The sequence below is a fragment of the Ctenopharyngodon idella genome, chromosome 10 (assembly GCF_019924925.1).
Source record: "Ctenopharyngodon idella isolate HZGC_01 chromosome 10, HZGC01, whole genome shotgun sequence".
NCBI lineage: Eukaryota > Metazoa > Chordata > Actinopteri > Cypriniformes > Xenocyprididae > Ctenopharyngodon > Ctenopharyngodon idella.
Window position 1 is genome coordinate 49,240,729 of NC_067229.1, and position 25,476 is coordinate 49,266,204.

Consider the following 25,476-nt stretch of genomic DNA (forward strand, 5'->3'; position numbering starts at 1 on the left):
GACTGTGAAACACACTGATATCGCTGGAGTGATATGGGTGGTTGCCGGGGCGTTGTTGTGTGGTTGTTAGGGAGTTCACTCTCTCACATGTGACTGAAGTGTTTTGTGTTTCATCAGATCTGGACAGCAGCATCCATCAGGTGGCTCTGCTCATCTCTGTGACGGTCTGCTGTATCATACTGGCCCTCATCATCATATTCGGCTACTACAGGTACATCATCATCATCATCATCATCATCACTCTCAGGAGACTTCATTACACTTGAGTTGACGTCCTGTTCTGTGCTTCCTGTGTGTGTGTGTGTGTGTGTCAGATACAAGCGGCAGGAGACGCGTGCGCGATACAGCATCGGTCTGGAGCAGGACGAGACCTTCATTCCCGCTGGAGAGTCTCTGAAGGATCTGATTGAACAGTCTCAGAGCTCCGGCAGTGGATCAGGACTCCCTCTGCTGGTCAGACACACTCATGACAAACTCTATTAACCTTCTAGTCTACCACACAAACCTGTATTTCTATTACATTTCTTTTTGTCAATGTATTTTTGTTTATATATATATATATATACATACATACATACATATAATATATACTCTATATAATATATATGTGTGTGTATATATATGTATATATATATTTACTAACTTTTATGTTAATTGCATCAAATCAAATAACAAAAGTTAGTATATATAATTTGTGTATATACATACACACACACACACACACACACACAGATATATATTTTTACAAACTTATGTTAGATGTGATTAATCGCGATTTAATTGATTTGATAGCACAAATATATATATATATATATATATACAGTACACACACACACACACATATATATACATATGGGTCAATGACGTATAAGGATTACCAAAAATAATAATTTCTATTGCAGTTGTTCAAGGATTAATAATGTTTTGAACACATAAATTCATATTAAAATTTTAAATTAAGTGATTTTAGTGTTTTTTTTATCTAGATGAATTGGCCATAGCCTTAAAAAATATCATGTGGTGCGACCGTGATTTATCTTAAAATTAATTCATTTCCTTAACATGCTTCATATTTTTTTTTTACAAGCTCTCAGTAATTAAAGTGTTTAGAAACACAGTATTTGCAGTTCTTTTGAGATTCAGTAAAGAACGATCTTATATTTTTGTTCTATAACTTCAGAGTTGCCGTCTTAACGTAGTAAACAGACTTATTTTTCCTGTAAATCGCATAAAACTGATAAAAATGTTTTAAAAATAGCACTCACTTAAGCATACTGTATCAGTGATTCATATTTCAGCCACAGAAATTAGATATTTTATTTTTAATTTAATACAGTTATTGCTATTATTGGTCGCACCACATGATGTGTGGTCGCTCCAAATGACACGAAGACCTTAAATATCATTAAAAATGTATTTAAAGAGATAAATAAACAATCAGTTTTATACAAAAAAACATTAGAATGATTTCTGAAGGATCATGTGACACTGAAGACTGGAGTAATGATGCTGAAAATTCAGCTTTGATCACAGGAATGAATTACACTTTAACATATATTCACATAGAAAACAGATATTTTAAATTGTAATAATATTTCACTCTTCTCCTAGCAAGGTGTAACTCTGTTCTTGCTGCAGGGTCAGAATTAACACACTGCCTATGGCGAGTGATTTTTACTTTGCTTGGCAGTGGCATCTGGTAAAATAGATTGAAATAGTTACAAATAAATAAACAGTAAATGATTAATAAATGCATAATTTCCAAACTGATTTTTTTTTTTTTTTTGCATTTTTCTCTTATTGTCTGAAATATTTTTATAAAATGACCCAAATTGCATTTAAATCTATTCCAAATGATACTAAAATAAAGTACTTTATGTATATAAATCATAAATTGAACATAAAATCAAGGACATATATCTTTCATGGAAAACACTCTGCAGTGGTCGCACCACATGATATTTTCAAATTCAGTCAAAATTTACAGGCACAGAATTGGCCACCTAAACAAAACAAGCTAGCTTCCCACAAAAGGTCACTATGAAATTTGTAATAAAAGTATATATTTGCAGAAATAACTTAATATTCATTGTTTTTTGAGGTCATACCACATGATGTCCAAATGTAACCGTTAAAAAGGTTATTTTTTTCCAAATTTAAGACAGAGTTACAAACCTGCTCGCTGCTTCCATGGGTCCTTCACAAATTGGTATATGTTTCAACTTCCTGTCTTTGAATGGATTTCAACATGAAAGTCCCAAAATGGTAGTTTTTTTGATGGTCGCACCACATGATATTTCATAAAATGGATATCATCGGACAAAAGTTTGTTTGTATATTATGATGGAAATATAAATACGAATGCTTTGCATTTTTGTACAGGATTACAAAACACGTTGGAAATCATGCCAAGTAGTGCAGAAAATGAATTCGAATAAATTTAGAGTAATTTCAAAGACATTTCCAAAACAGAAGTTATGGCCGGACGGTCGCACCACATGATATTTTGACACTTTAAATAACAGAAAATTAAAAATAACTAATGTTTTTTGAAAAGTTAAAGTGAGTACATGCACGGGACAGGTACTTTTTATGCATTTAAGCCAAATTTTAACTGAAAAAATGCAACTGGACAGAAAATGTAGGCGTCACATCATTGACCCATATATATATATATATATTTATAATACGTTGATTTATATGCTTCGCGTCGTGCCTAACAACGCCCTTCAGCCGTGACTTATTCACGATAAGGCCTCTCAGACCTTATTGCTTACACAATAACACATTACAGACACTTCATATTTAATGTTATTAGATAATTTGTTAATTGTTTTAATACATGTTAGATATGAATTTTTGTACCGTTCTGACCAGTCGTTTTGAGAGCTTTGAACGAGTTAATCATTTTGTAAATCAATTGATTCACAGTTTGGAAAAGCTTTGTTTCTCCCATCACTAACGTCATTTTCTTTTTAACAAGTCTCACCCCGTCATCTCCTCACAGGTGCAGCGAACCATCGCCAAGCAGATCCAGATGGTGAAGCAGATCGGGAAGGGCCGTTACGGCGAGGTGTGGATGGGCCGCTGGAGGGGCGAACGCGTCGCCGTCAAGGTCTTCTTCACCACGGAAGAGGCCAGCTGGTTCAGAGAGACCGAGATCTACCAGACCGTCCTGATGAGACACGAGAACATCCTGGGTACCGTCACATCAGATTAGTGATACTAAAATAACACTGCTTCAAGACCTTTGTCTATATGTACCTGTCTTCTGTGTTCCCGTCAGGATTCATCGCGGCAGATATAAAGGGCACGGGCTCGTGGACGCAGCTGTATCTGATCACAGACTATCACGAGAACGGCTCGCTGTACGACTACCTCAAATCCACCACGCTGGACACCAAAGCCCTGCTGCGTCTGGCGTACTCGGCCGTCTCGGGCCTCTGCCACCTGCACACGGAGATCTTCGGCACGCAGGGCAAACCGGCCATCGCTCACCGAGACCTGAAGAGCAAAAACATCCTGGTGAAGAAGAACGGCAGCTGCTGCATCGCTGACCTGGGGCTCGCCGTCAAGTTCATCAGGTGCCACGCGCAATACATGTATTACATATGGCACAAAAACAAAGTGTAACTTCATGTTTGTCAGCGGTGATGTTAAATATGTTGATTATCAAACATTTTATTTGATGCTGTTGGTCATGATTGTATTGGACGTTTATGTGACGTCAGATGTTTAACTGGCTGGTGTTGATTTGTGTTCAGTGACACTAATGAAGTGGACATCCCGCCCAACACACGGGTCGGTACCAAACGCTACATGCCTCCGGAGGTCCTGGACGAGAGCTTGAACCGCTGCCATTTCCAGTCCTACATCATGGCCGACATGTACAGCTTCGGCCTGATCCTGTGGGAGATGGCCAGGAGATGTGTGTCTGGTGGTGAGTTCAGCACACGCTCAACATGTTTAACGTGGCGTGAGAGAAAACGAATGTTCAGCTGCTTGATTTGATCTGTCAGGATCTGATTGGATGGAATCAAGGTTATTTTAGCAAGTTACGATGTTTTAATCGTGAACAGGGTAAGAATTATTCACAATAAGACAGATGTTATTCAGGAAAGTTTATTTTGATTTCATGTGAAATGTTGCTATTCCAACATGTGATTTCAGTCCTCATCATCATGTTGTCCTGCAGGGATTGTGGAGGAATATCAGCTGCCGTATCACGATCTGGTGCCGACGGACCCGTCCTACGAGGACATGAGGGAGGTGGTGTGCATCAAGAGACAGAGACCCTCGTTTGCAAACCGCTGGAGCAGCGATGAGGTACTGTCTTCTGTCGTCTGATTGATAGTTTAGACTTTTTTTAACAAGTAAAAGTTACTAAAAAAAACTTAACCCACACTATATGAGCCTAAAATGGAGATAAGAACTAAAACCGAAGAAAGGGAATGTTGAATGCTGACATGAAGTGTTGAGGGACTGGTGAAGGCAGAGATGAAGTTGTTGGTAGTTTACTGGCAGTTCCACGGTCTGATGGAGAAGCTGATAGGATGAGATTGAGCTTCTGTCTGCCATGATGAACAATAGAGATGAAGTGAAGACACATGGTGAGAGTGTTACAGGCAAAACAAGGAGAAAAGTGAGGGCTGCTTACTCCAGCATACTGTGCCTTGCTCAGTGGACTCGTGCAGATCGACTCGCAGGACTTTACCCGACTTGGAATTCTCTGACTTAGAATTCATCCCACTTGGACTTCAAACGACTTGGACTTCACCCGACTTGTAATTCACCCGACTTGGAATTTACCCTAGTTAGAGTTCTCCTAATTTGGACTTCACCCGACTTGGAATTCTCCCGACTTGGACTCCTCCTGACTTGGACTTTTGTATGACTTGGACTTCACCTGACTTGGACTTCTCCCAACTTGGACTTCACCCAACTTGGAATTTACCCTACATAGATTTCTCCCAACTTAGACTTCACCTGACTTGGAATTCGTCCGACTTGGACTTCTCCCGACTTGGACTCCTCCCGACTTGGACTTTTGTATGACTTTGACTTCTCCCGACTTGGAATTTACCCTACTTAGATTTCTCCCAACTTGGAATTCACCCGACTTGAAATTCTCTGACTTGGACTTCACCCGACTTGGACTTCACCCAACTTGGAATTTACCCTAGTTAGAGTTCTCCTAATTTGGACTTCACCCGACTTGGAATTCTCCCAACTTGGACTCCTCCTGACTTGGACTTTTGTATGACTTGGACTTCACCTGACTTGGACTTCTCCCGACTTGGACTTCACCCAACTTGGAATTTACCCTACATAGATTTCTCCCAACTTAGACTTCACCCGACTTGGAATTCGTCCGACTTGGACTTCTCCCGACTTGGACTCCTCCCGACTTGGACTTTTGTATGACTTTGACTTCTCCCGACTTGGAATTTACCCTACTTAGATTTCTCCCAACTTGGAATTCACCCGACTTGAAATTCTCTGACTTGGACTTCACCCGACTTGGACTTCACCCAACTTGGAATTTACCCTAGTTAGAGTTCTCCTAATTTGGACTTCACCCGACTTGGAATTCTCCCAACTTGGACTCCTCCTGACTTGGACTTTTGTATGACTTGGACTTCACCTGACTTGGACTTCTCCCGACTTGGACTTCACCCAACTTGGAATTTACCCTACATAGATTTCTCCCAACTTAGACTTCACCCGACTTGGAATTCGTCCGACTTGGACTTCTCCCGACTTGGAATTCTCCCGACTTGGACTCCTCCTGACTTGGACTTTTGTATGACTTGGACTTCACCTGACTTGGACTTCTCCCAACTTGGACTTCACCCAACTTGGAATTTACCCTACATAGATTTCTCCCAACTTAGACTTCACCTGACTTGGAATTCGTCCGACTTGGACTTCTCCCGACTTGGACTCCTCCCGACTTGGACTTTTGTATGACTTTGACTTCTCCCGACTTGGAATTTACCCTACTTAGATTTCTCCCAACTTGGAATTCACCCGACTTGAAATTCTCTGACTTGGACTTCACCCGACTTGGACTTCACCCAACTTGGAATTTACCCTAGTTAGAGTTCTCCTAATTTGGACTTCACCCGACTTGGAATTCTCCCAACTTGGACTCCTCCTGACTTGGACTTTTGTATGACTTGGACTTCACCTGACTTGGACTTCTCCCGACTTGGACTTCACCCAACTTGGAATTTACCCTACATAGATTTCTCCCAACTTAGACTTCACCCGACTTGGAATTCGTCCGACTTGGACTTCTCCCGACTTGGACTCCTCCCGACTTGGACTTTTGTATGACTTTGACTTCTCCCGACTTGGAATTCTCTGACTTGGACTTCACCCAACTTGGAATTCGTCCGACTTGGACTTTTGTATGACTTGGACTTCTCCCGACTTGGAATTTACCCTACTTAGATTTCTCCCAACTTAGACTTCACCCGACTTGTAATTCTCTGACTTGGACTTTTGTATGACTTTGACTTCTCACGACTTGGATTTATCCTGACTTGGACTTTTATCCGCTCTGCCCTCATCATTAGAGAAGAGAAGAGATGCTGCAAGGAGGGGAAGATATTCTGATTCAAGATTATGAGGAACATGAATTTATATCAGTGATGGGCACAGATAAATCATATATAATAAACACTTAAATATTCTAAAAAATAACTGTCCATTTTTTTTCATGGTGACTTTCATGCAAAATTGCTTGAATCAATCAGCACCACTTTCCAACTACGAAACTCTAAAATACAAACACAGGCCTTCATAATGACTGTTTTAGTTTGAAAGTACACTTATTGTCTACCTCAAAAAGTTCAAAACCATTTCTGTTGTATAAAGCACTGTATCACTAATCTTGCCTCTGTGTGTGTTTGTCTAGTGTCTGAGGCAGATGGGTAAACTGATGACCGAGTGTTGGGCTCACAATCCGGCCTCTCGTCTGACCGCCCTGCGGGTGAAGAAGACGCTCGCCAAGATGTCCGAGTCTCAAGACATTAAACTGTGACACTCACGTCCGTCCTGAGAGTCCGAGCGGATTTATCCTGCTTTCTGTGAAAGCTCACGCAGCCGCTGCCGGACAGAGACACGAGTGGACAAACTCTGATCAACTGTCACTGACAATCCAACACAATGAACCCATAAACACACTTCATGGGACTCAATCTGTAACTCAATCTTTAAATATTCATGAAGGCTTTTTATGACGACGAAACAAACCAAATGATTCAGTGAAATGCATTTTCAAACGTTCACCCTGAACAGTGTCCAACATCGAAAATGAAACATTTTCATCATATTCTGACAAATGCAGCACCAGGTTTACCGTCCAGTCGTTTCCTCGCTCTGAGAACCGCTGAAATACGTCCTTGTAAAATATGAATGTAAATATTGAATGTCATGAGTTACAGAAAAATGTTTTCTTGCGTCACATGAACGTTTGTACAGGATGTTTTGTTTCATGTTGACTTGTGCCTTATTTAACACACATGTAAAAGTTTAATATTTGATAGTTCTGTGTAAATGGAGTGAAAAATAAATGTACGTGTTTAACATTCCCCTCCTTTAATAAAGTGAATTCAAATCTATTTTCTGATTATTTTTTTGTTTCTTACATGCAACATTTTTGCTTGAATTGCAACTAAACTCCTGTAACAATGGCTTCATTCAGTCGCAATACCGTAATTTTGAGATGACAACCTATAAACATTGTTTCTATGGCAACACTGTCAAGGCCAAAATTAACCTGCAGTGGTCAGATGGCACAATAAAATTCCCAGTTTGCAAGATGTAATTACGATTTCTACGAGGACATAAATGCTTTTTACAAGTCGGAACACACCTGATAACACCGCTGATGAATTGATCTGACTTGGACTTTAATCGACATGGACTTTATCAGACGTGGACTTGGATTTCACCCAACTTGGTTTTTATCCAACTTGGAATTTTATCTGACTTGGTTTTTAATCCGACTTGGAGTTTTTCTGACTTGGACTTCACCGGACTTGGACTTTTATCCAACTTGGAATTTTATTTGACTGGGTTTTTATCCGACTTGTACGTCACCCGACTTGGACTTTTATCCAACTTGGTTTTTAATCCAACTTGGACTTTGTCTGACTTGGTTTTTAATCCAACTTGGACTTTTTCTGACTTGGACTTCACCCGACTTGGTTTTTATCCAACTTGGACTTTTATCTGACTGGGTTTTTAATCCGACTTGGATTTCACCCAACTTGGACTTTTATCCGACTTGGTTTTTAATCCGACTTGGACTTTTATCCGACTTGGTTTTTATCCGACTTGGACTTCACCCGACTTGGACTTTTATCTGACTGAGTTTTTATCCGACTTGGATTTCACCCAACTTGGACTTTTAGCCAACTTGGTTTTTATCCAACTTGGATTTCACCCAACTTGGACTTTTATCCACCTTGGTTTTTAATCCGACTTGGACTTTTATCCAACTTGGAATTTTATTTGACTGGGTTTTTATCCGACTTGTACGTCACCCGACTTGGACTTTTATCCAACTTGGTTTTTAATCCAACTTGGACTTTGTCTGACTTGGACTTCACCCGACTTGATTTTTATCCCACTTGGACTTTTATCCGACTTGGTTTTTATCCGACTTGGACTTCACCCGACTTGGACTTTTATCTGACTGAGTTTTTATCCGACTTGGATTTCACCCAACTTGGACTTTTAGCCAACTTGGTTTTTATCCAACTTGGATTTCACCCAACTTGGACTTTTATCCAACTTGGTTTTTATCCGACTTGGACTTTTATCTGACTGAGTTTTTATCCGGCTTGGACTTCACCCAACTTGGACTTTATCCGACTTGGTTTTAATCCGACTTGGTTTTTATCCGACTTGGACTTTTATCTGACTGAGTTTTTATCCGACTTGGATTTCACCCAACTTGGACTTTTAGCCAACTTGGTTTTTATCCAACTTGGATTTCACCCAACTTGGACTTTTAGCCAACTTGGTTTTTATCCAACTTGGACTTTCATTTGACTTGGTTCTTAACAGACTTGGACTTTTATCCAACTTGGTTTTTGATCCGACTTGGACTTTATCAGAATTGGACTTTATCCGACTTTGACTATTATTCGATTTGGTTTTTACCTGACTTGGACTCAGACTAAGAATTACATGTTTCTATGGCAACTGTCAATGGCAAAATGAGTCTGGAGTGGTCAGGTGGTACAGTGGTCACATGGTACATCCACTAATGAATTCAACTGATTAATTACACAATGAACCATATTTTTTTATATTTGAATGTAACCATCTTTTTCAACAAATTACCACATTTGAAAATCCAGGATTTATAGTGACCCTTGACCTTTGGTATAGTATATACATAAACTAGTTCTTTTTTCATGATTGAAATCTTGAGTTTGTCACCATATTTTCACTTTTTTTCTGCTTTAAAACAGTCCATTGTGAAGCACTACATAAAGAAATTCACACACAAAAAAACAAGACACCTGAATTCAGTGTTGCATATAAATATAATTTATTACTCGTTTAAAAATTCTTTCTTACATTTTGTACAGAAACTTCACAGAGGAGATGCAAGCTTTCGCAAATTACATCATGAACGTGCCATAAAAGAATAAGTAACATCCTCACTATAAATATAATAATCGCATGATTGATAACTATGGAAAGCAACTGCTAGCGGTTTTTCAGCATGTATAACTTCTTTGATAAAGGATGCAGAATTTGCATAGACAGCTTTAGAAATCTGGACAACTGAACGTGAACAGAAGAGACGATGCTGGAAATTACAAACACACTCAAATGGCTATTAGTTTAGTTGTTCTTTGTACACTTATTTTCACTGCAGCGCTTTCACATGCATCCATCGCTTCGTCCTCTGATCGGCTGCTGTCCGTTAAAGTCGCAGCGATTCACGTGCCGTAAACGCACACAAACTGAAGGATCGGAGACGGACCGATGTCTTCACGCCGTACAAAAGCAACGTGATTATGATGAACTTATGAGTGACGACCACTGAAGTTTATTCCTGAAACGCGTCCGTCACATTTTAGTCCCAAAGCAGAAGGTGTGGAACATCCAGGACACGGTGAACGTTTACAAAACCGCACAATCGCTGCTGAAAGAGTTTAGTCCCTAGTTTGTCTAAATTTTGATTACATACAGATCACTATGCAACAAAACGCAATTAATAATAAAATGAAAACATAATCAGAGAATAATAATCATAATAACACTGTTAAACTTTACAGTTTGCTGTATATACAGGAGGCTGGACGTGTAGTTACAAGCTCTGTCCACTGGATGGCGCAATGAGACCAGAGAAAAAACAAAAGCAGATATGAAAGGAACGTATAAATAAAGGCATTTTCCAACACGTATTCATATAATGTTTGTTTTCATCACCACGCCTGCGAGCCGCTCCTGTGTTCGGTCCTGATCATGTGACATCGCGGGGAGGCCGGAGGTCCAGTATTTGGACAGCAGAAGTCGCGTTTCCTAAGAAACTGATTCGACGAATACAAAAACAAACAACTGTACCAGGAATCGTACAGACTCTTCCTCTTCCCTTGGGATGTCACCTTTCAAGTCGACTTGTTTTGCGGATTAAACGTGTTTGGAACAGGTCACGGTGATCAGGCAGCGATCTCTGCCGCCCGCTGTGACTCGAGCTCTCCGGGAACTTCCTGCGCCCGGCGGGTGTCAGTGCTCGGTTGCCATGATGTTCTCGTGACGGCCCATTTCCTCCAGAACAGCGGCCAGGCGGTTCAGATTGCCGTCGGGGAAATGCTGCGCCTCCCACAGGTCCAGAATCACGCCGGTCGGACTCGACTTGGTGGCGAAGTAGTTGAGATACCTGCGGACACACGGGATACTGGTTAAAAATATTAAAAACAAATAAAAACTATTGAAACTATGACTAATGCATTTAAAATAAAATAAAAAAATGAAATATTACACAACGTAAAAAAAAGAGAGCATTAAAACCAAAAAAATATGAACTAAAACATTTAAATAAAAGCCATTAAAAATGTGAAATAAAATAAACTGAAAAAATAATTAAAAAAAAATAAAAAATACAGACTACTGATATGAAATGAAATATAATATAATAAAACATAAAAAAAAAGGACCAACTGAAAAATGTATAGAAACTATAAATAAAATAAAAAAATAAAACATCAAAAGAAATAAAAAATGGACCAATAAACTGATTGACACTTGACAGAATGTTCTGTATTTATAACATAAATAAAAAAATTAATATTACATAAAATATAAAATAAATTCATTAAAACAAAAAAAATGAGCATAAATAAAAGCTATTAAAAATGTGAAATAAAATAAACTTATACAAAATAACATACAAATTAGAACATTAAAAAAAAAAAGAAATTAGCTGAAAAAATAATGAAAAAATGAAAAAATACAGACTACTGAAGATATGAAATTAAATTTAATAGAATAAAACATTAAAACAAACTGAAAAAATGTGAAATGAAATAAAAATAAAACATCAAAAGAAATTAAAAATAAAGGGACCTAAAATGTAAATATAAAAATCATTTTATATTATATTTAATTTCATGTATTTTTTCATTTTTTAATTATTTTTTCAATTTATTTTTTATGTGCTAATTTGTGTTATTTTGTATGTTTATTTTATTTCACATTTCACATTTAATAGCTTTTATTTATGCTCATATTTTTTGTTTTAATGTTTTTTTTTACATTTTATGTAATAATTATTTTTTTATTTATGTTATAAATATTTTGTTTTAATATATATATTTAAACATACATAAAATATTTATAACATATATAAAACATTATATATTATATAAATGAAATGAAAAATGAAAAAAAATGTTAAATAAATAAACTAAATATTATTAAAAAAATAAAACATCAAAAGAAACAAAAAAGAACAACTGAACTGATTGTTCTGTGGAGGGACTTAAGCAAAACGTATAAAAATAAATTCAATAAAAAAAATTATTATTATTATTATTTCATACTGTACATTTAATGCAGCATTGGTATTTCCATTACAATCCCATGAACACCCATTATGATCTACATAAAAAAAATGTCTTCATCATATAAAACTGAATAAAAGCATAAACACACATAGCATATACACATATGCTTTTATGAAAACGTCTTCAAGCATGTAAAACATCACAGTGGGACGTCTGGAAATGTTTCATAAGCATAAGCAATTTTCATAAATGAGTCTGTTATGACGGAGATTCTCAAGGTTTGATTTGTGTTCTTTATTTCGTTACACGATGATGATGTGATGATGTCACACGTTTACATGAAGAGAGGAAGAGAACGCAGCAGGAGAGGATGCTGGGAAAACTGAGAAATACAGGCAGACTGAGAGGCTTGGGATGCTGGGATAAAGAACACCGAACGAGGAAGATTGATCTGTGTCGCCATCAAACTTATGATTGTTAATGAACATTATGATTAATCTAGCAGTGAAAAACTGTAAATGTGCAATAAAATATGAACAAAAACTCATTTTACAGAGATTTAGGTTCACATTTCATTAAAGCAGATGCAACTTTTGCAGTGATTAAAAATGAAAAAAGAAAAAGAAAAACTATTAAAAACATATTACAATAAAATAATTACAATTTATATAGAATAATACATTTTAAAATGTAAAAAATGTAACTGTTAGTCCATAAATGAAATGAAATGACAATTTATAAAAAATTTTAAAATAAAAATGACAATAAAAGCTACTGAAATACTTCAAAAAAAAAAAAAAAAAAAAAAAAAAAGAAAACATTAAAACAAACAGAAATAAATTAAATATCAATAACTAAAATGCAAATAAACACTATGGAAAATATGAAGAGAAATAAAAAAATGAAGAAGAAATAAAAAAATAAAATTATCACAACAACATATCTCTCTTCAGGAAAAGCTAATCAAGGTAAACATGCCTAGAGCGCCTCCTAGTGGTCATTATATAAAATAACACACAGGAAAAAAACTGATAAAAGAGTGTTTTCCAACAAAATGATGGAAATATTAATGTGTTTAAAGCTTAATTTCTCATCAGGCACTAATTTACAGACTCTCATTAATCTACACAGCTGAGGGTCCACTAGTTTAAGCATTAATGGAGGGAAAACATCCAAAAGAAATTTCAAAAAAACAAATAAAAAGGAAGGAAAGAAGAGTAGTGTGTAGAAGAGTTGTGTATGTGACGTGTGACGGCTGTGAAGAGATGTATGTTTATGATAATAACCTCATAAAGCCCGTCTTTGCTTGGGATGAACGTATTTAATTTCTTGTGTGTGTTCGGGAAGTTGCAGTGACAGGAAACAGTGACGATCCAATTGAAGTTTGAAGGGAGTAAATATATATATAAAATAGTTTTACACTTAGCCAGCGTCGAGCGTCTCACCTGTCCAGGTTGAGTTTGTGCGCCAGCATCCTCCAGTCGTTGCCGCGGGTCTGAGGAGCGTCCAGACTCCCGCACAGCTTCTGCCGGATGGACAGCGGGATCCGGAAGGCGTTCGGACCCACCAGTGTGGTGATGTTACTGGCCGGATCCAGAAGAGACGTGTCGATGCACTGAGAGTCCTGGACACACAGATCACAATCACAGATTCATTCAGCTTTTACATATACATATATATTAATAAAAATATTATTTGGAGTGTAATTGGATTTTTTCGTTTGGATTAAATGGAGAGGGCGATGGTAACGCTGACCTCAGACAGGGTGGTGTTGAGCTGGAAGATCTGTCCCTCCCCCTCCACCTGCCTCACACACAGTTTACAGGACAGCTCGAGCGTGGCGGCGCTGAAGCGCTCCAGGGTGAAGGTGCAGTGCAGGTTCCGCTGAGAGCCGCTCCACACCTGCTGGAAGGGAAGCTCCTGCACACACGATCACAGAGATCAGCCGAGAAAACACGAGAGAGATTTTCTAAAGTTTATATGTGTTCTAGAAAATAAGAGGGTCAAAACTGCATTATTGAGGGAAACAAACATTATAAACATTATAAACATGTTATTTCCCCTCACTCCACAACTGTGTGATTTTAGTGTCACTGAGATACTCTTACAGTTTTACTATACATAAAAACTACACACAATATATACATAAAAATAACTCATTCATTTTATTTTATATATACTGTTTTCATTTTAGTAATTTTGTTGTTTTAGTCAATTTTATTAGATTTTTTTTAATAAATATGTCTGTTTTTTGGACATTTTTACTTATCTTTTAGTAATTTTGTTGTGTTTTAGTATTTTAATTAGTTTTTTAATGTCTACATGGTTTTTATACATTTTTACTCCAGTTTTTACTAATTTTGTTCTGTGTTTTTGTCATTTTAGTTTTTTTTTTTAAATACAGTGGCAAGAAAAAGTATGTGAACCACTTGTAGAATCTGTGAAAATGTGCAAAATTTTAACAAAATAAGAGAGATCATACAAAATGCATGTTATTTTTCATTTAGTACTGTCCTGAGTAAGATATTTGACATAACAGATGTTTACATATAATCCACAAGACAAAAAAATAGCTGAATTTATTAAAATAACCCCATTCATAAGTTTGTGAACCATTGATTCTTAACACTGTGTGTGGTTACCTGATGATCTACGACTGTTTGTTTGTTGTGTGATGGTTGTTCTTGAGTCTCTTGTTTGTTCTGAGCAGTTAAACTGAGCTCTGTTCTTCAGGAAAATCCTCCAGGTCCTGCAGATTCTTCAGTTTTCCAGCATCTTTTGCATATTTGAACCCTTTCCAGCAGTGACTGAATGATTCTGAGATCCGTCTTTTCACAATGAGGACAACTGAGGGACTCAAACACAACTATTAAACAAGGTTCAAACATTCACTGATGCTCCAGAAGGAAACATGACGCATTAAAAGTCGGGGGTGAAAACTTTTGAACAGGATGAAGAGGTCCACATTTTTCTTATTTTGCTTGAATATCGATTTTTTTTTCATTTAGTACTGCCCTTCGGAAGCAACAGAAGATACTTGCATGTTTCCCGGAGACAAATTAAATACAATTTACCTTGATCTTCAAATTCCAAAAGTTTTCACCCCCCTGCTCTTAATGCGTCGTGTTTCCTTCTGGAGCATCAGTGATTGTTTGAACCTTGTTTAATAGTTGTGTTTGAGTCCCTCAGTTGTCCTCAGTGTGAAAAGATGGATCTCAGAATCATTCAGTCACTGCTGGAAAGGGTTCAAATATGCAAAAAATGCTGGAAAACTGAAGAATCTGCAGGAGCTGGAGGATTTTTCTGAAGAACAGAGCTCAGTTTAACTGCTCAGAACAAACAAGAGACTCATGAACAAACATCACAAAACAAACAAACAGCCGTAGATCATCCAGGTAACCACACACAGTATTAAGAATCAATGGTTCACAATCTTATGAATGGGGTTATTTTAATAAATTCAGCTATTTTTTGTCTTGTGGATTATATGTAAACATCTTTTATGTCAAATATCTTACTCAGGACAGTACTAAATAAAAAATAACATGCATTTTGTATGATCTCTCTTATTTTGTTAAAATTACTAACATTTTCACAGATTCTGGAAGTGGTTCACAAACTTTTTCTTGCCACTGTATGACATATATGTTTTATTAATTTTAACTTTAGTTTCAGTTATTTTAGCACATTAAGTTAAACTAAATGATTTTCATATTTGTCTATATGGTTTTTGAACATTTTTACTCCAGTTTTTACTAATTTTGTTGTGTTTTTGTCATTTTAATTAGTTTTTTAATATGTCTGTATGTTTTTTATACATTTTTAATCTAGTTTTTACTAATTTTGTTGTGTTTTGTTGTGTTTTTTTAAAATGTCATACATATTTTATTTATTTTAACTTCAGTGTCAGTTAATTTAGTACATCAAGTTAAACTAAATGATTTCCATATTTTAATTTATTTCAGTTAAAGTTTATATTTTATTTCAAGTATTTTTTTTTTTTAATTGTTTTAAATTTGGATTAACTGTAATAATCCTGCAAAACAAACCCTTTTAAACTGTAAAAGTACTCATTTCCAGATTTACTTGTGTAAAAATATAAAAGTACTTGATTTTATATCATTTGAAAATTCATTAGTAACTTAATTTTAGCTCAAACGATATTCTCGGCTCATTTTGACCGGATCATTGAATCAGTGAGTCATTGACTCGAGAACAGCAGCGATCAAATCAATCTGATTCACGAATGAATCGTTCAGTGTGATCTGTGAATCAGCTCAGCAGGTTCATTGGAAAGAATCAACTCGTTCACGAATCAGACAGCGCTCTTTTTCAGTTCGAAATAACAAGGAATGAAGTACAATATTATGCTTTTAAATGTAGTGAAGTGAAAGTAAAAGTTTCCCAGAATAAAAATAAAGTACTTTGTTACTGTCCAGCACTGGTTTCAGAAGGTGTGTACCTGGTATTTGGCGATGAGTTTGCTCTTCCAGAGGGTGTGCGGGACGTCGTGCAGCGACAGACGCAGGTTGTGGGTGCTGTCCTTGAAGTTCAGAGACTTGGGTTCGTCCAGCAGCTTCCCGCCCATCTGTTTCTCCATCTGAAGCACCTCCTGATGGACACACACAAACAGGAAGTCCGTCAGCGCTCAGCAGGAACAAACACGCAGTTCATCTGCCATCAACTCACACTTTTTTAATGAGTTTTGCACGGTTAGTTTGAGATTTAGCAGGACGTGCGGAGGGTTAATGTGTCGAGGGGTAAGAGAGATTATATTCATATCATTGTTTATATTCAGATGATGTTGTCGCATGCCTGCTGACACCTACACTACATCTGCTGCTAACTCCCACACACACACACACACACACACACACACTAATACACACAACTGTGAAACTTCAGTTTGCCAAGTTACAGGCTGCTCATGATTTAAGTAGTTAAACTAGTCACGCTGCACATTTAAAGCGAGTTAAATTACAGGCTACTAACAAAAAAGTAGAAAACTACTACTTGTCAGCAACACAATGTGACCGTTTCGCTTCATGACGACTTGTAAAAAAACTCAGCTCCAAAGCGTAATAGCAGTGACCGCTCTGAGGCTCTGCTGACCTTCAGCGCGTCCTGCGTGTCGTCCAGACAGTAGACTCTGATGTTGTACTCCAGGACGGTGCAGCTCACGGGGCCGAAGATGGCCAGCTTCAGTCTCTTGGTGGTGGCGGCGCTGACGGACTGACCCACCAAACAATACGTGCCCAGCGTCTCGGTCAGGATGTGACAGGCCTCCTCGTCCATCTGAATGTAGCAGGGGGTGGTGAAGTTCTCCTCGCCCACAACCACCACGTCCTGCACACACACACACACACACACATTTACACAACTAAACACACATATCTCATTCAGTGCGTCTGATGCTTTCAGTGTTAAAACACTTGTATCCCATTTACAATTATATATATTAATATACATTTAATATGGGGACTGACCACAAGCAAACCATTAATGCATTGATTCCTCTGAAAAATTCAACTGTGACCATCACAATGAACTCGACAACATTGCACTCAACTAATGGCATTATATGACTGTATATGTGACTTGTCAATTTAACGTGCTGTTTTTGTCCTAAATAGCACGAGTGCAAAGGTGGTGCTGATTTTATACAACAGTTTAATAAATACAGTTAATATTGTGTTATATTTTAGTGAAAATATTGTCAATTATGCCAATGAAAATATGAGCTATAAAGCCAGAGCGGAATGTTGTGCATCTCCGAGAAACACACAGCAGTGTTTTGTTTCTGAATGTATCCACGTTTTGAGCAAATCAATCAGGTGAGTCAATGATTCAATGACTCATTCATAAAGAGAGCCATTTACTTCATTCCTGAATGAATCAATCAGCTGTTTAAATGAATCAAATGAATGAATGACTCAATGACTTACTCATTTAGACATTTACCGCCACCTACTGGTAGTTCTTATTTAGAGTATCATTTCATTAATAAAATAATTTTGGGGATAGTTTGCCTAAAAATGAAAGTTCTGTTTACTTACATTTACTCTCCCTCATGTCGTTTCCAACCTGTATGACTTTCTTTCTTTTGCGTAACATTTTGCAATCCAAACTGTTTCAGTATGCAAATATATCTAAATACCAATTCAGATGCAGCTTCTGATAAAAATCATGGCCATTGAAGCCTAAAAGTTTGTGTAATAAATTCTATGTTGAATAAAATAAATATTTCTTTCAAAAAGATACTTTTTGTATTTTTTATTTGATGCTCTTCTCATTCAACACAATAATGACTTTAAATTATCTTTCTCAGCCAAATTTGATGAGATTAATTTGCAATTAATTAGATTAAAAATTTGAATCACTTGACAGCCCTAATATATATATATTTACAACATTTTTAGTAAAAGCAATTAGTAGATTTTGAATAATGCATTTTTAATTATGTTATGTGATTGTTCTAAATGTTACTATTGAATGGATTTATTGATTCTTATAAAACGGTTAGTTCCTGTCCTTGATCCTGATTGGTCAATAGCTGTGTTTTATTCACGATAAAACATGGCTATGACTGCTTCACCCAATGGTTCTGTGTATCACTACCCTGAGCAACCACTCTTAGCAACATAAACTGTTTGTTCTCAGTTGATATTGTTCATTGAATCTTACTGTATTATGTAGAAGCGTATTGTGAGAAAAAGATAGAGTGAGCGAGTTTATTACCCGCATTCAGATTTAGTGTCTTCCTTCAGGTCAGTCCTATGTTCATAATAAAAAAACCTGTTTAAATGTCTGATGTATTATCTTGTCCTTTTAACATTTAAGGGGTTTTCCCATGACTGACAGCGCCGCTAGTCAAAGCATTTCTCAGTTGCGTCTTGTTCTGTGTTCAAAACAATTCAGTCTTTTCAATGTAAAAGTCTTCACTACTGACTGACACACTCATAAAGACAGTCTTTGCTGCCATCTAATGGTGTAATAATGTAACTTCTGTTGCTGTTCACAGTCAGGGACTATTTTTTCTGGCGGAAGGAAGGCTTTTATTGAAAGTTTACTTCATGAAAGTTGCATTGATACATATTTTTGACTTTAATATCTGTATTGTGTGGTAACCATTTTATAAAAGCAATAAGGTACTCGAGGCTAGTGCTATATCGTGAATAAGTCACGGCACAGCCTCTCAGACCTTATTGCTTACTTATGTGAATATTAATGTAAATGTGAATTTATCTTTGTAAAACAATGCAGACATGGTTTTGTTAATAGTTTATAATGATTTTTTTTTTTTTAATTGATACTTAATGATTTGAGTTATTTCTGATGCTTCTACAGCTTCAGATACTGAAAAACTCTTATTGGCTGCCAACAGTGTTTATTACCGGCAGTTAATTCTGCTCAGTATGAATATGTGTGTAAGTCTGTGTGTGTGAGCATGTGTGTGTGTGTCTGTCTATTCACATTACGAGCTCATCACTGAACGTCTCTGAGGCAGACCTGCTATCAGTGACCTCTGACCTCACGCTCGTGCTGGTTTGCGTCTGTCTCTCATTACAGCGGTCTGTGCCGGTGGTTCTGCAGCTGGGATGCGTCTCCATCTATTAGCTCTAATCCTGACGCTCGCACTGTCATTAATTTCATCCCATTATGGACGAGAGAAAAGGAATTAAAATACTTTATAGTCGGCTTGGCCGTTAAACAGCGGTATTATGACTGGCCATTAGCCTCTTTAACGCATCCTGTGGGAGCGCGGGATTTGAGAGCGTTAGTGAGATAATTAGCAAACAGGATGGAAAACTGGGCTAATGCCTTCCAGAATTATTTATTTACTCAAGCTCTCAGTCGATTCATCAGAGCTCAAAAAAGAGCTACAGCACAAATTCATGAAAGTCTCTCCACACTATAACGGTCCACAAGTGTTCTCGGAAAATAGGGATGGGAAAAAATGCTGCATTCGGAAGGAGAAAAGACAGAAATGCTAAAAAATGAAGAACATTTTACGAACGGCTCTCGGCAAACATCAAATCAAAGAGTCGGCCGCGCGCTCAGCGTGATGCGAGTGAAAAAATAACATTTACAGTGTGGAAATGACTCGATGGATATGTATTTTGACACGGCACATCATTCGACCCGGAAAGCAATATTTCCTAGCCGCGTGTGATCAACCACAGTCATCATCACCTCATCTATGCTGGCCATCTCCACAAACCCACGGATATTACGTGCCGCGCGGCTGTCAGACGTCAGATGTAATCGATAGTTATTTCTTTGTTTAAAGGTCCAGACGCATGTGTGGCGTTATTGCCTGCACCTCGAGTATCCATCACAGTCACATCTGTGCCATCAGTGCCGCTATAACGGGATATTCATCATACGCAGAGGTTCAGCTCTGAGTAACAAACTCTGGAGAACATGAGGAATACGCAGTGCTGCTGAAACTCCAAATACAAGCTGTGTGCAAAGAGAATAATCTCATGCCTTCACGGAAAAAGTTTAGCTATAAATGAAAATCCTGTTGCTGTTTACTTAAGGAGACATTTGCAGGATATTTTCCATAGTGTCCAGCAGCTGTCAAGATTCAAAAAGGACAAAAAACACCAGAAATGTGATTTATGATTTATGGTTTTGAGAGAAACAAACTGAAATTTTAGTCATTATGCACTTGATTTCAATTAAATTAAACTTCATCTGGAGGCTGATCACATGGATGTGACTATTGTGAGTCAAAGTCATAGTGCCACCAACTGGCAGCAGGAAGTGTGTCACTTTCAAAATGCTTTGAAATCGCCCCCTTATTATTACCCGTCTTTGTCAGAATAATGTCAAGACACCTCAGATGCACACCTGTGAAAGGATTCTTGATATCTTGAATACTGTTGTCATGGCAATGCATTAAACTTTAATATTCTTTATGGGGGTTTCTGAGGCACTTAGCATGCTTCAAATTGCATGAAACTCGACACACACTTTAGAGTTTCCAGCCAAAAGACATGGGCAAATCCTTAGAAATGGGCATGGAGGAGAGGCTCTATAGCGCCACCTTTTGACAATAGTTGGGGGTTAGTTTAACCTACAGTCACCAAACTCAGTACATATATTGTTCTCATCAAGCCTGACAACTTTCTAATTTACAGTCATTAGCTCCGACCAACAGAAAGTCAGATATTTTTGTTTGAATGTGGATTTTTTGAACCAAGCTCTCAATTTTTAACTACCGCTTCAAAGGCCATCATACAATTCACACCAAACTTTTTCGACATGAAGTCAAGACAATAAGGATGCTACATTGCGGACGGATATTGGATATCTCAAACGGTTTGGCCGTGGTGAGGCAACGTATTTATGGTGAAAAAAGGGAAACAGGAAGTGTGTTATAACTTCCGCAAACATTGATTGATTTTGATGAAACTTCAGCTGTGTGTTCATTGTATGAGGCATTGATGTGACTATTGTGAGTCACCAACTGGCAGCAGGAAGTGTGTCACTTTCAAAAGGTTTTGAAATCACCCTTATTTTTACCCAGTTCACTTCAAACTTTGTCAGAATAATATCGAGACATGGCAGATGTAGACATGTGAAAGGATTCTTGATATCTTATATACTGTTGCCATGGCAACACATCAAACTTTCATAATATTCTTGGATGTTTTTGAGGCTCTTAGCATGCTTCAAATTGCATGAAACTCGACACACAACAAAGTTGTCAGTCTGTAGACATGGGCAAATCCTCAGAAATGGGTGTATAGGAATGGCTCTATAGCGCCACCTTTTGGGGTTAGTTTTACCTACAGTCACCAAACTCAGTACATATATTGTTCTAATCAAGCTGGACAACTTTCTAATTTAGTCATTAGCTCCGACCAACAGTAAGTCAGGTATTTTGGTAGGAGATTCATGTAATCACCACCAAACTCAGTCAACATGAAACAAGACACTGAAGATGCTAAATTGCGAACGATTATAGGATATCTCGAACAGTGTTGCCATGGCGAGGGATTAAAGAAAGGACAAAAAAAAGAGAAACAGGAAATGTCTCATATTGTGTAAAATCATTGTTTGATTTAAATTAAATTAAGATTGTATGTTGCCCGCCATGCACAGGTTTCTTTAAGCCACCAGGGTGGCGGTGGCGCCGAGGCTTGGGCCCGTCATCGCTGCTTGCAGCTATATTTATATTTGATTTTAGCTTGATTTCAATTACCAAAAACAATTTTTAACTGCTTTCATTTTAGCTAACAATAACAAAACTGAATATAATATAATAAATGTATGAAAGTCAAATGATTTAAGGTTTTATGAGAGAAGCAAACTGTATTTTAAGCCATTTTGCATGAAAATGTATTGCATAAATAAATGCAGCACAGCATATTTGAATATGCATGAGTGTGCATGAGTCATATGGATTAACGTTATGATACTTTAATGTATTTTCTGTCATGTTCTGGAGCTTGCCAGCATCCACCCACACTCATTTTTTAATTTTGGGTCAAATATTGCTTTCATCACTTCATCGCTGCTTTCATTCCATCAGTGTTTGTGTTTTTTGTGCATTTGCCAGCGTCAGCTGACCAGGTCAGAGCGGCTTCCCTGCGTGTGATTCATCTGTGCCTTGACAGGAAGTTTTCTTCTTTTTAAATCGAATTTGCATTCAATTTAGAGCCAAATTGAAAACACTTCGGAGGCAAACAAACATCTATTTTTTTCCCTCTATCAGATTATGCATGCATGCAGGGAACAAGCTTTTGAATAATGAAAATTCTGAACTAAGTGTATGACGGACCGCAGCGTCTCTCGGCAACAGGAAGCGCTCATTATTTCAGGCGAAAGAAAGCAAGAGAGAATGAGGGAAGAGCCCAGGATAAAACACATTTTCTTTCCAGCACATTTGACAAGAGTTTATCTCATCTGAAGACAACAGGACGCCGCTTTCTGCTTCCTCTGGCCGGTTTTCACCAGCCGCCCACCATCGTCCGCTTCTCTGTATGAATGGCTGAAGGCGATCCAAGAGTACTTTATGTTTGATAAGATGAGACAAGGTCAAGGACTGTTGCTAAGCAGCTCAAAAGCAGCGAGAGTCTCTGGGGAGACCAATGAAGAGTCACATTGATGGCGGAGCCGAGTTTGACAGCTGCTTGGAGCGATCAAAAGAGTGAGGCGCGCTTCTTTCAGACTGAAAACTGAGAGAGACGCTTTCTGGTCAGTCAGTCACATGATTCGTGTGATTTTTCTCAATGTCACACAGATCAGAAATATCATATAAACAGGTTTGATATACAAGATAAAACACAATGACAGAAAATAAGATGTATATAAAACTCTGGGAATTAAATGAACTCTTGTTTTACATAATATTTATTAAAAGTAATATTATCTATTATTTGTGAACTGTCAGTGAACACAGTTATTACAGAGTAATCTCAAAATGGGTTAATATCTGCCAAAATATGCCAATAATGGGTCTTTCCAATGTTATTTAAGTGGTATTTATTAATATTTCAATTTTTTAACTTTTTAATTTTAGTTTCAGTTTTAGTAATGTTTGTGCTTTTGTTATTTTTATATATTTTATTTAATATTTAAATATTTTAGCTTTAATTTATTTTCATTTCAGTTTTATTTTTAGTAATTTTAGTAATTTAACTTCTATATTTTATTTCAGTTAGTTGCCAAAGCATCATCACTTTTTTTAATAAGTTCTTTTTAAGTTTTTCATCTATTATTTACATTATTTATTATCTATTATTTATCATTTTATTTTAACTTGATTTTTAATTAACAAAACAAGTTTTTTTAAATTTTAATTTTTTTTAAGTTCTTCAACTAATATTTATATTTGATTTTATTTAATTTTAATTACCAAAAACAATTTTTAACTGCTTTAATTTTAGCTAACAATAACACAACTGAATATAATATAACGTAATATATAATATAATATAATATAATATAATATAAACAGTGTGCAAATTATACAATGATTTGTTTTATTGACATTTCAGTAGGCTATTGCCAAACTTGAAATATTCAATTTTAATTTTAGTTTATGTTAATAATTTTATGTACATCGTAATTTTTTCATCATTACACACATTAGATTTTATTTCAGCTTTATTTAATTTAACAAGAACAATTTTAATAGTATTAGTTTTGAGTCTTTTACTACTAAAAAACTCATAGTTTTGAATAGTTTTTCAATACAAAAGGTTTTCTATTCAGAGTATCATGATGGTACCACTATTTTCTTTGAAGTACCATGAAGCGCTATCTAAATACCATGGTAGATGAACACAGTTATACATCAAAGATGGCAGCGTTATCATCTGACACTATGGCACTGTAACGCTGCAGTAGTGTTACTGTAGTGTGAGGTGAATGTGAGTGTGATTGGAGAGTAATGAGGGGTGTGAATGAGTGTTTTGAGGGTGGTGTGAGTGTATCGCAGCTCTTGCGTGGGCACCGTCGCCTCCTGCACGGCTAATTAACTCGCCACCATTGTGTTTGCGTGTGATAATAAAGGGCTGCGTCGAGGAGCTCTGTTCACAGCTACGCCCTCGGCTCGCTTCAGATAAACAACTTCTCCTCGTCGCCCGCGTTAATGACAAGGCCAGTGGGTGGGCCGCTATCGCAAACTCGCCCCGCGCCTCGTCCGACATCCAGACTGATAACAGGCCGTTCTTCATCGCCATCTTCTAATTAACTCTGGGTTTGTGTGGATTCGCTGACAGCTGGCTCATTTTTTGGCTAGAGCGAGTGTCCAGGCTGCCGGATATCCAACGGGACGCCGGCCGGATCGCCGCAGGGGGTCGGCGCATGTAAACACAAACAGCTCAGAAGCTTCAGAGGAACACGTTTGACCTCTGGCTGCTTCATTCCATGGATAAAAGTGAAAAATAGAGAGTTGTTCATAGAAAAACCAATGCAGTTTGCTGTACCTCAATGTCAAAGTTTATGTTCTTTTTATTTCAGTTAATGTCTATTTTATTTCAAGTAACGATTAAATTCTTTTTTTTTATGATTTTATTTTTGGTTAATGATTATAGAGAGCAACAGTTGTGTTCCAGAAGTAAAAACTTATAATAGTTATTTTTAATGATAACTTACAAACCTTTTAAGTCAGCCCTACCGTGAGCTACGAGGTTGTTAATCGATGCTATTTGCTTCTGTTGAAGCTCTTAGTTTGCATTATTACAACTTAGTTTTAAAATAATCTTGTTTAACAGCGGAATTCCTGGTGGAAAAACTACATTAACCATGATGCTGCAAAATGCGCTCTTTAGCTCCGCCCACTCCATGCGAATGTAATCAAAATTTCCATCATTTTTCCAGGACCTTTCCAGCCATTCAAGATTAGTAGACATTCTACATTCAATTAGATACTGTACTTTTACACTAGATGGCCACCATTTTACATGCTTTACGTGGCTCC

At 37.1% G+C, this 25,476-nt stretch overlaps 2 protein-coding genes across 5 annotated transcripts in view; one reads left to right on the plus strand and one right to left on the minus strand.

Annotated features, from left to right (window-relative positions):
- Positions 1-7,628, plus strand: part of bmpr1bb (bone morphogenetic protein receptor, type IBb) — a 92,355-nt gene extending 84,727 nt beyond the window's left edge. For all 3 annotated transcript variants that reach the window (XM_051911078.1, XM_051911079.1, XM_051911080.1), the window contains 7 exons: positions 118-211; positions 315-453; positions 3,008-3,200; positions 3,287-3,584; positions 3,765-3,940; positions 4,196-4,326; positions 6,923-7,628. In XM_051911078.1, the coding sequence (XP_051767038.1) occupies positions 118-211; positions 315-453; positions 3,008-3,200; positions 3,287-3,584; positions 3,765-3,940; positions 4,196-4,326; positions 6,923-7,048 (1,157 nt within the window). In that variant the 3' untranslated portion in view covers positions 7,049-7,628. The remainder of the gene's footprint in view (positions 1-117; positions 212-314; positions 454-3,007; positions 3,201-3,286; positions 3,585-3,764; positions 3,941-4,195; positions 4,327-6,922) is intronic.
- Positions 7,629-9,547: 1,919 nt separating this feature from the next.
- Positions 9,548-25,476, minus strand: part of unc5cb (unc-5 netrin receptor Cb) — a 190,375-nt gene continuing 174,446 nt past the window's right edge. For both annotated transcript variants that reach the window (XM_051911073.1, XM_051911074.1), the window contains 5 exons: positions 17,151-17,384; positions 16,501-16,650; positions 13,794-13,958; positions 13,484-13,662; positions 9,548-10,912 (listed from right to left, as the gene is read on the minus strand). In XM_051911073.1, the coding sequence (XP_051767033.1) occupies positions 10,759-10,912; positions 13,484-13,662; positions 13,794-13,958; positions 16,501-16,650; positions 17,151-17,384 (882 nt within the window). In that variant the 3' untranslated portion in view covers positions 9,548-10,758. The remainder of the gene's footprint in view (positions 10,913-13,483; positions 13,663-13,793; positions 13,959-16,500; positions 16,651-17,150; positions 17,385-25,476) is intronic.